This window comes from Besnoitia besnoiti, chromosome III (assembly GCF_002563875.1).
Source record: "Besnoitia besnoiti strain Bb-Ger1 chromosome III, whole genome shotgun sequence".
Classification (NCBI taxonomy): Eukaryota; Apicomplexa; class Conoidasida; order Eucoccidiorida; family Sarcocystidae; genus Besnoitia; species Besnoitia besnoiti.
This window is the reverse complement of record NC_042358.1, coordinates 926,743-936,627: the sequence shown is the minus strand read 5'-3', so window position 1 is coordinate 936,627 and position 9,885 is coordinate 926,743. Positions and strand designations below refer to the sequence as shown.

At 53.5% G+C, this 9,885-nt stretch overlaps 4 protein-coding genes across 4 annotated transcripts; all 4 read right to left on the bottom strand.

The window, feature by feature from the left end:
* On the bottom strand, positions 1-1,101 carry BESB_044480 (SAG-related sequence; the record flags this gene model as incomplete). The annotated part of the gene is made up of 1 exon (XM_029362899.1): positions 1-1,101. The coding sequence occupies one exon, from the start codon at positions 1,099-1,101 to the stop codon at positions 1-3; it is 1,101 nt and encodes a 366-aa protein (XP_029220265.1).
* A 1,729-nt stretch (positions 1,102-2,830) lies between these two features.
* On the bottom strand, positions 2,831-4,042 carry BESB_044470 (SAG-related sequence; the record flags this gene model as incomplete). Its single annotated transcript, XM_029362898.1, has 1 exon — positions 2,831-4,042. One exon carries the CDS (start codon positions 4,040-4,042, stop codon positions 2,831-2,833), a length of 1,212 nt encoding a protein of 403 aa, XP_029220264.1.
* A 2,461-nt stretch (positions 4,043-6,503) lies between these two features.
* BESB_044460 (SAG-related sequence) lies at positions 6,504-7,667 on the bottom strand (the record flags this gene model as incomplete). The annotated part of the gene is made up of 1 exon (XM_029362897.1): positions 6,504-7,667. One exon carries the CDS (start codon positions 7,665-7,667, stop codon positions 6,504-6,506), a length of 1,164 nt encoding a protein of 387 aa, XP_029220263.1.
* Positions 7,668-9,363: 1,696 nt separating this feature from the next.
* Positions 9,364-9,717, bottom strand: BESB_044450 (uncharacterized protein; the record flags this gene model as incomplete). Its single annotated transcript, XM_029362896.1, has 1 exon — positions 9,364-9,717. One exon carries the CDS (start codon positions 9,715-9,717, stop codon positions 9,364-9,366), a length of 354 nt encoding a protein of 117 aa, XP_029220262.1.
* Positions 9,718-9,885: the final 168 nt, after the last annotated feature.

Below are 9,885 nucleotides of genomic sequence, written 5' to 3'. Positions count from 1 at the left end.
CTAGTGTACAGCAGAAAAAGCACCAATGACAAAAACGCTGACGCTGGAGACAGAAAAAGTCACAAACCAGTCGTGGGCAGCTGCAGAAGACGACGAGGCGGCGGCCGCAATTGTGACGTCGACCACACATGAAGTCGGTCCGGCAGATTGAGTCGAGTCAGGCGAAACCCGAGAAGCCGGCAGGACAGCCGAAGACCTGCATCCAAGCAAAATCTGCTGTTTGTTGTCGGGGAACTTATCCTCCGGAATCACCAATTTGTATTGAGTCTTGTCGGACGTGCTGGGTGTCGCCGTCCACCATTCCTTTTCGAAATCAGGAAGCACGGTCTTGTAAGCACCGGAGCAGTCGTCCTTCACATTTCCACTGCAGTAGTGTTCGTCATATTTTGTGGGCTGGATTGCTCCTTCCGAGCCGCAGATGAGAGTCAGGCTGTTCGCTTTGGGCGACAGGGTCACTTTCTGCGGTCCGTTGTCATTGCTGTTTGCTCCGTACGCACATTGGACAACATTGCCCTTGATTGTTCTCGATTCCCTTGCGTTGAGAGTCACATTGATTTTGCACAGTGATTCGTCTACACTGTCCTGTTTTGAGGAGGAGCAGCCGACCCAGAAAAACTTGTCGGACAGAGGGGCGGCCGAACCGGGCACCGATAACGTATACTCCGTCGAGGAAGGGCTTTTTTGCCATTTCACGGCGCTAATCCCTTCGCCGTGGAGGAAGTCGTGTATGCTAACGGCGCACTTCGGTTGCTTATCTGCGTTGCACTCGGAAAGGGTACTGTCCTTGGGGCACACCTTGTTGTTCGTAAGCAATGATGACGGCACAACGGGGTCGGTCTCGGTGCACACGAGCGTCACTGTGTTGGCATCTCCGGCTAACACGACTTCAGCAGACGCAGGCTTCCCCTCGAGGCTGCCTCCATTCAGGTCTCGCCGGATTCCGTGCTCTTCAGTTTGCTGTGAGGGGCACTTGCAAATTGTAGCGCCACTACTATCTTCCTTGCATATCTGCTGACTCGCCACCCCACCTGCGCCGGGTCCCGCTTCGGCTCCGGGGTCACCGACGGCCGCACTGTTACGGTAAAGTCCTCTCGTATTCATCCCATGAACGCATCCACTCAGAAAACACAGAGCGAGGAGCAGGATCGTGAAAGAGAAAGTTCCGCAGTGCGCACTGCGGCTGCCAAGAGGGGCGGAACGTTGTAAGCTGAAGGACAGCATGGCGATTGCCGCACTGCATAGATGTTTCGTGGCGATAGTGTCTGGAAAAAATGTCCTTGTTTTGTTTCTGCGGAGGAGCCATCTGAGGCCCTAATAGCACCGTAACCCACGGATAGGGGCACGTTTCCAAAGATGTCCTACCTGTTTTAGTAACGTACTCTTCGCAGACGCCCCGGAGATCGGGTTCAAGGACGCCGACCGCCCAACGGCCGTCACGGGGGCTGGGGACCAACCGCCTCTAGGGGGCTCCCGTTTGGTGGCAGGGCCGAGCTCAGGAAGTTGGCGAGGAGGATAAGCCGAAAGGAAGATCAGCGAGAAATTCCGCTTGCACGCAACCTCCACTCTGCCCACGGTTCACCGGCTATCCAAGGCAATTTGTTTGGGAGTCAAATATCCCATTGCCCACAGGAACAACTGCAAATTACGTTTCAGGCTGTTTCATTGTCGCCTCGTTCCTCCGAGTGCCATTTGCTGCTGGCGAAAACCTGACAGGTAAGCAGTTGTCTCGGCTTGAGACAGCGACATTGCAGATCTCAAAAAAACTAAAAGGGGAAAATGGGCATACGGCAAGGAACCCTACAGGTGGCCTAGGGCAGGAACTAGGTACCCAGTTGCCACGAGGTCGCGTTACGTTTCCCATGCGAGACGCTCGTGCACGCCGTTCAGCCGCCAAGGTCACTGGGCCCCTTCCTGATCTCGTACGTTCAGAATGAGCGCCCTTCCGGTAGACACCGTACAGCTACTGACCACGCCTCTGTCTTTCAGGTCAAGCTCTGGCTGCATGAGCATGACGGCATACCTGGCGACGTCCCTTGTCTACATGCTGTCGTCGCTCGTTGTTCGGCGTTCGATGTCTTTAAGCGAGGCTTGTTGAGGCCAGATTCTCCCACGATCCGAGGGGTCCAGTTGTTGTCATGCCATTAACAGCCTTATTCGAGAACGAGCTACACGCAACAGCCTCGAACGCTCGTACGGAGACGTCCTAGTAAACCGAGGCGGTTGTGGACATATATTTACATACGATTACATATGGATAGCCCCCTGCGGTGTTCTTGCGTTGATCTACCTCTGGGGAGCACACGCATACTTGATATACAGTTTGTCTGCGAGCACTACCCGGCATTTCTCCAAACAATAGACACCTCTCGTTAGCGACAAGAGAGAGCGTGAATCCAGGCTTGCATCTCACTTCGACTGCGTTTGTGCTCGGCTTTGCCGGGGTTCGAGCGGAGTAACAAGTCTGTGCCTGGCCTTGGCAATAATCTGGGCACTCTGTAGAGCACCGCCAATGGTCTGCTGCCAGCTTTATCGGCCGGTACTGCCATATCAGAACACCCGCAGGCAAGGCGTCTGCGATTCACAGCGTTGCACAGAGCCTTACACAAATTGTCCAGGAAACTTTCGAGAGAAGGTAGGCCAAGCTGTATTCATTGACTGTTGCTCAAACACTGGGACACGAAGCCGAGATGACGAATGAGATGATCAGGTACCACAGTGCAGTGCGCGCACACGGCGAGCGTCGCGCAATGCCAATTGTGATTCAGCGCAAATATGAATCAGAACGGTGGTGGGAGTGGAGACCCTCACGCGTGTGCAGCCTTTGCCGGGCCTAGTATACGGAAGCAAATGCACCGATAATAAGAGGAACGACGCTAGAGACAAAATACAGCCAACGGCGGGCGGCTGCCGATGAGGAAGACTCTGCTGCCACAATCGTCACGTCGACCACGCAGAGAGTCGGTCCAACAGACTGAGGCGCATCAAGCGAAGCCCGAGAACCCGGCTGTGCAGGTGAATACTTGCATCCAACTGAAATGTGCTGCTCCTTCTCAGGGAATTTATCTTCCGGAATCACCAACTTGTACGGGGTCTTGCCGGAGGAATCGGGCGTCCACCAGTCCTTCTGAAAGTCAGGAAGGACGGCAGTGTACGCGTCAGAACAGTTGTCACTGATCTGTCCGCTGCAAAAGTGTTCATTGTACGTCGTCGGCTGAATCGCCCCCTCTGAGCCGCAGACGAGAGTCAGGCTGTTTGCCTTGGGGGACAAGGTCACTTTCTGCGGGCCTTTCTCGTTGCTGGTGGCTCCGTACGCACACCGAACCACATTGCCGTCGATTGTTGTCGATTCCTTTGCCTTCAGTGCCACGGACACTTGACACGCCGCTCTGTTGATGGTCTGTTTTTGCTGCTTTGTGGGGGAGCAGCCGACCCAGAAGGCCTTGTCGGAGAGCGGGGCTGCAGACTGGGGAATGGTCAGCGTATAAGTAGCGGCGCTCCCGTTGGTCTTCCAAGAGATTTTTTTGCTGCTTTCTCCGTCAAGAAAATCCTGAATGCTTACAGCAACCTTCTTCCCGGCCTCATCCTTGCATTCAGAGAAGGGCACATTTCCGGGACATACCTTGCTCTGAGGTAACGACGTTGGCACCACGCCTCCGTTGATGTCGCAGACGAGCTTCAGCGTGTTTGTTTCCCCCGCAAACTCGATCTTGGCAGACACATGATGCTCACCCACGGTATTAGCTTCTTCTTCACGAGGCTCTCTAATCTTGCCCGGTGACTGCGTGCATGTACATGTCGTTTCGCCCTGCTCATTTGTCTCGCAAATTCCAGTTTCTATGACGCCTGGTCCGGTCCGCGTTTTGGGGACTGGCGCTGCCGAACCAAATAAAAGACTTCTTCTGCTGGTTCTGGCCTCGTGCCCCCCCAGGGGAATCACTGCGGCGCACAGCAGTGCAAAAAGCAGAACGCTGCGTGGCATCTTGTGGCTGCCCGTGTCAATCTGGCGGTCAAAATAGAGAAGCATCGTACGGGCACGGCACATGTGGGTCCGTGGAGTGACAGCGGAGGAAAAAATCGGAACCTCTTCGGCGCTGAAATCTTGCTGAAGTCGTCTTGAAAACACAGATGTCGAGGAGAGTTTGATAGATGTGTCAGGAGTTCTGGAGCAGAAATATGTGCCACACACCACTGGATGGGCAATCACGATAGTCTGCCCGGAAGGGGCTCTGCGGGGGGTTGGCGGCCTTGCGCGTCGGGGTAGACTCGCGCGGCACCTACAAGCAGAGTGATGCCGTCCACGCCTGGAGACTTTAGAAAACTACTGAAACTGAGCCGCCATTATGGGTGAACATTATGCTGAGGAGATGTGGTGGACATGGACTATGACTCAATCGGGTCAACCTGCTGACAGGAATCCAGAAGCATCCTGCAGTACTCTGTAGTACCAGACCGAGCGTGACACTCTGCGGTGCCACAAGCTGCATGCCGCAACAAGGCGCCCAAAAGAAAAGTTCTGACTTGAAATGATAAAAGGACAATGAGCCTATGAAGGTATAGTCCATCAGGAAAAGGACCTCAGGGAGCGAAGTCAGAGCAAGTGTCGACGCTGGAATGAAACAGCTTGGTTTGGGTCACGCGACTCGGGTTTACAAAGCTAACTTCGGCGCCATATAAGTTGGTCTCACAAGTCTGATGTGGAGACGGGGGGACGGGAGGGGAAGGGGGAACAGTTGCTGGTCGGGCCGGCTAGTGCAATGTCAAATGCTTGCGGGTCGGAAGCGCAGGCTCTCTCCCAGCTCGCTGGGCATCTGGCAGCTGCTTCGTGGAACCCCCTTGAGACCCGCGGTAGTCCAATGCGCCTCAGCGTAGTGCGCTTCTACGCGTTGCATACTCGTGGTTGTGTGCATCTACTTGTACGTGCATTCGCACATGCATATACTGGCGGATGTGTATCGGAAATTTATATAGGGCAGGGGCTTTGACTTGGATATTTCGAGAGAAAAACTAAATGAAGCATACATATACACCAGAATTAGCAGCTGACCAGGGAACTTTACGCCCGCCTTGCCACCCTACATGATCCACGAGATCTGCGCTCCCGGATAGACATGGGCTGTTCTACCAGGGGAAGATTCATCAGATGACCTCTCCCTGCAAGTTCATATGCACAATTATTACAGTATTTATAGTGTAAATAGATTTACGTGCTATACACGTCTCACAGGTGACTTCGAACAGTCGCACGTCATAGTGTGGTTACGGTTAGACGACCGCCGTCAGCTACATGCCGTGCTTGAGACGCTCGCTGGTTCCCAACGGTTGGATATCAAGGTGTCGGGCACGATCTCATGCTGAAGGGCTCCCTGGCGTGGCCACAGGGCACACGGGCTACTGGGGAGAGCACAGCCACGGTTCCGAATGCCCGGACTGACAAACCTCGGACAACCTGGTGGAGCAGTTGCCGCGTTCAGTTGAAAGCAGTTGCCTTTTTTGCAATAAGGATACGTCCATTACCACAGAAGGACTAACTAGAGTGTACCATGCTTGTGTGCTGCTTTCCTGCATGGAAGCTCTCTTGCTGATCTCATTAGCCCAAACACTCATCCAGTTAAACATGTGCAACGCCTGGCCTTGCTTCTGGTTACAAGACTTCAATTTCTGCTTTCTGCCAAGCATGGATGGACATTCATATCCCTTTGTGATGTCCCTTGACAATTGCTCGAATTTCTCGGTGGGCAGTTGATGTCGAAGCCAATGCGGCCCCAGGCGCCCGATGCTCTCTTGCCTTCACCACGCTTATTCGTGAATGGGCCTGAGCTACACGAGGATACGCGGCAATGCCGAGCGCCAGCACGGGATCTCCTAACATCCCAGCACGGCTGTGGGCGCATATTTATGTATGTATAGTCTCTCTATATATATACATACGTATGCATATGCGCAGAGACTGTGCGGTGCACAAGCGCAAATTTGCCTCTACGGAGAGTAAAGACACCTGCTGTGCACATCTCTTCTGGGGCAAAACCCCCCGAATATCTCCTAGAAGTGTCTTCTCTTCACACGTCCGATTGAAGCGTACACCAAGACCTCGTCCACTGCGCGTCTGCTAGAGCGCTCCTTGGACTCCAGAGGAAGAGCAAGGTTTTGCAGGGATAAAGCACTGATTTAGGCATCCTTCGGAGCATCAGCGAAGATCTGTTTGCCAGCGCTTAGGCGCCAGTAGCAAAATATCGGTGTTCGTCAGCTAATCACGGTTGCTACGGCTGCTACCAGGTGTCCAAGAAATGTGAAATCCTACATACACGGGTATTCATGGATTGACGGTTGCTCAGCACTTGAGAAAGGCAGCTGCAGCGCCGGAGAAAAAATAGCACGCGCCCAAAACTACAGCACGTAGCGTGCCCACGCAGAACTGCGGACCAAACAAGATATGCTTCCGCGTGAGAGGAATCAGGCACCGTGGGAGTGGAAACCTGTACGTGCTTGCACGCTCCGCCACAGAACTAGTGTGCGCCAAAAAAGGCACCGACGGAGAACGCGGTAAGGCCAGAGAGATTCAGCAGCGTAAGCCAGGTGCGGGCAGCGGCGGAGGAGGACGAATCTGCTGCCGCAATCATTACGTCGACCACGCAGGAAGTCGAGCCGGTCAACTGCGTCGCATCACGTTCAGGCATCGATCCCGCTGCAGCAGCCATATACTTGCAGCCCAGTGAGATTTTTTGTTCTTTCTCGGGGAATTTATCCTCAGGAATCACCAACTTGTACTGGGTTTTGTCGAAGTCGTTGGCTGTCTCCGTCCACCAACCTTTCTGAAAATCCGGAAGCACGGTCTTGTAATCACCGGAGCACTCGTCGCCTAAATCGCCGCTGCAAAAGTGTTCATTGTACGTCGTCGGCTGAATCGCCCCCTCTGAGCCGCAGACGAGAGTCAGGCTGTTTGCCTTGGGGGACAAGGTCACTTTCTGCGGGCCTTTCTCGTTGCTGGTGGCTCCGTACGCACACCGAACCACATTGCCGTCGATTGTTGTCGATTCCTTTGCCTTCAGTGCCACGGACACTTGACACGCCGCTCTGTTGATGGTCTGTTTTTGCTGCTTTGTGGGGGAGCAGCCGACCCAGAAGGCCTTGTCGGAGAGCGGGGCTGCAGACTGGGGAATGGTCAGCGTATAAGTAGCGGCGCTCCCGTTGGTCTTCCAAGAGATTTTTTTGCTGCTTTCTCCGTCAAGAAAATCCTGAATGCTTACAGCAACATTCTGCCCGGCATCATCCTTGCATTTAGAGAAGGGCACATTTCCGGGACATACCTTGCTCTGAGGTAACGACGTTGGCACCACGACTCCGTTGCTGTCGCAGACGAGCTTCAGCGTGTTTGTTTCCCCGGCAAACTCGACCTTGGCCGACACAGGGTGTTCCTCCGGGATTTCTTCCTGCTCAAGAAGCTTTACCTTGTTCGAAGGTGACTGCGTGCTGCCGCATGTGCATGTCGTCTGGCCATGCTCATCTGTCTTGCAGATATTTTCTTCTGCGCTACCTCCTTCGAGCCCGGGTGTGAGGGCTGCCGCTGCGCAACCAAATAAAAGGTTTCCTTTTGTGGTTTTCTGGATATGCCCCCCCAGGGCAATCACTCCGACGCATAGGAGGGCAAAAAACACAGCCCTGCGTGTCATCTTGTGGTTGCGGATGTCAAATGTGCGGGCACAGCAGTGGAGGAACAAGAGGGGGAGACCTGCACGGCGCATCTGGGTCCGTGGAGTGACTGGAGGGGACGGCGGGGAAGAACGGGAACTTTGTCACCGCTAAGATTTTGACGGATGGGCCATGAAGCACAGAGGAAAAGACGCATTTACCAAAACAACCCCACTATTTGTCAAGCAAACGTGCTTGTCGCTCGCCACTGGAGCTGCAATCAGAGGACCGTGCATGTGAACGGCCTCTGCGGGGGGTCAGTTAGCCCAGCCCGTTGGGGCACACTCGCCGGGCACGTCTGAGCTGTGCGGCTCCGGACCGCCATGAATTCTTTTGCTAAACTACTAAACATCGCCGCAGGCCTGCTACACGCCATCGTGCCGAGGCTGCGTTAAACACGGGCTAGGTCCCAGTTAGTCCGTCGTGCTGTGAGGGATTCAGTGGAGACGTGCACAAATACTGACGCTCCTCGTGTCGAGAATCAGACCCAGCGTGACCCCCCACTGAGTCACGCACTGCATGTGGGAAACCGATGCTCAGGTTTTGTGGGTTGTGTGCCAACAACTAACTCTGGAACGCCAGTGTGTTAGTGCAGTTTTTATTTCCGCGGACCGTTAAATGTCATGCTCGTGGAACTTGAGCTTTTCATTCGTCTGCAGCTTCGGGTACCGAGCAAACTGATGCTGCAGGACTACTTGTTACCAAGACGCCACCAGACCTATAGGATACCTGGGCGCGCCGCTGTTTTCGATCGGCGCAGCAGCAGGTCCCTAACAACCCGACTGAAGACCTTTCTACTAGAAGGTGGAATAGTCGCCGCGTGAGATCAGTTGAAAGCTGTCTCATTTATTCAGCAATTGCAACTTGTTCTCGATGAACTAACCGAAGTGCACCGCTCTAGTGTGCTGCCTTTCTGCATGGAAGCTTTGACACGATTTCGGCACAGAAGTGCTTCTGTCTGAATGCTCAGACAGCGGAAATGAAACACACGCCTACAAGCGATACTCGTTCACAACCGGCAAAAGACGGTGCCTATTGGCTTTCGCAATCAAATGTCCTACGAACAGCTTCGCTACCGTGACACCACACAGGAACGAACAAATAAACAAAGGCAAGGACAGGCCAGCAGAGAAACCTTTGTCCGCTGCAAACTGCAGCGTTCTCCCCTCTGTATCGAAGTCCTCAAGGTCTATTTTTACCGAATCCACGGTCTCTTGTGTTATTCATGACCACCTTGTTAAGTGCACTAAGCGTAGTGGTATCCCGGGTATCATTGAAAAACCAACATTTGCACAGAAAGATACTAGTGTATATGTATCATCCGGAAATACCTGTTGCGTATGGAGCGCCTGAAATATCAGTGTCCTCTTTTAGATCAGAGAGACTTAAAAAATAGATTTCGTGAGACACCGCACACCTGTACGTGTTCGCAGGTGTTTGCGTCACCTCAAAGTAGCTGTGGAATGCACGGCTGGGGGCCCAAGTACAGAAGAAAGAACCAGGCATATGTTCCCTTCTACATGCATGCATTATATCTTTTTGTATTGACATATAGGCGAGTGCGTTTCCAACAGGGGTACCCGAAAAGCTTGTTAACGTTTTCTCGCGTGTCTGCCACAGCGACAGCGTGGAGTTTACCGCCGCCACTTCCCTCGCAGATGTTAAATGCCTCTGTGGCTACTTCATGTGAACTATCTTCTCCGCTTTGTTTCGTCGAATCGGCCCCGGCACGCGATTGTCTCCATCAGAACCCAGATGCCTTTCCTTGATTCTGAAGAGCTCGTCGAACCGTTTCACCCAGCGACGGTATTCTTCCTCGTCACCCGTAGTCCACGATTCCCCTGGCAGAGATTCCCCACTCTCCTCCAGAGTCTTGAGTTGTCTGTACAAGCCCGAGATCTTGTCTCTCAGCGCAAACGGCAGCTGGCAGTCTGCACAAGTGGCAAGGCACTGATATTGTGGCCGTGTGTAGTTTTCATTGAAGGTCACAAACAACTCTCCGTGTGCGTATATGGAGACACGTTCGCACATAGACCGGCATAAGTTAGACTCTATCAAGCATCTTTTATCAGCACGAGAAGCTTCATTCTTCTTGTGTGTCATTCATCGTTGTGAGCCTAACCTGTGGAGGCTACACGTCATGAGGTTCCCCTGCTTGGTAAATGCCGGCCGACGCATGTCTAGACGCGTGACCAAGCT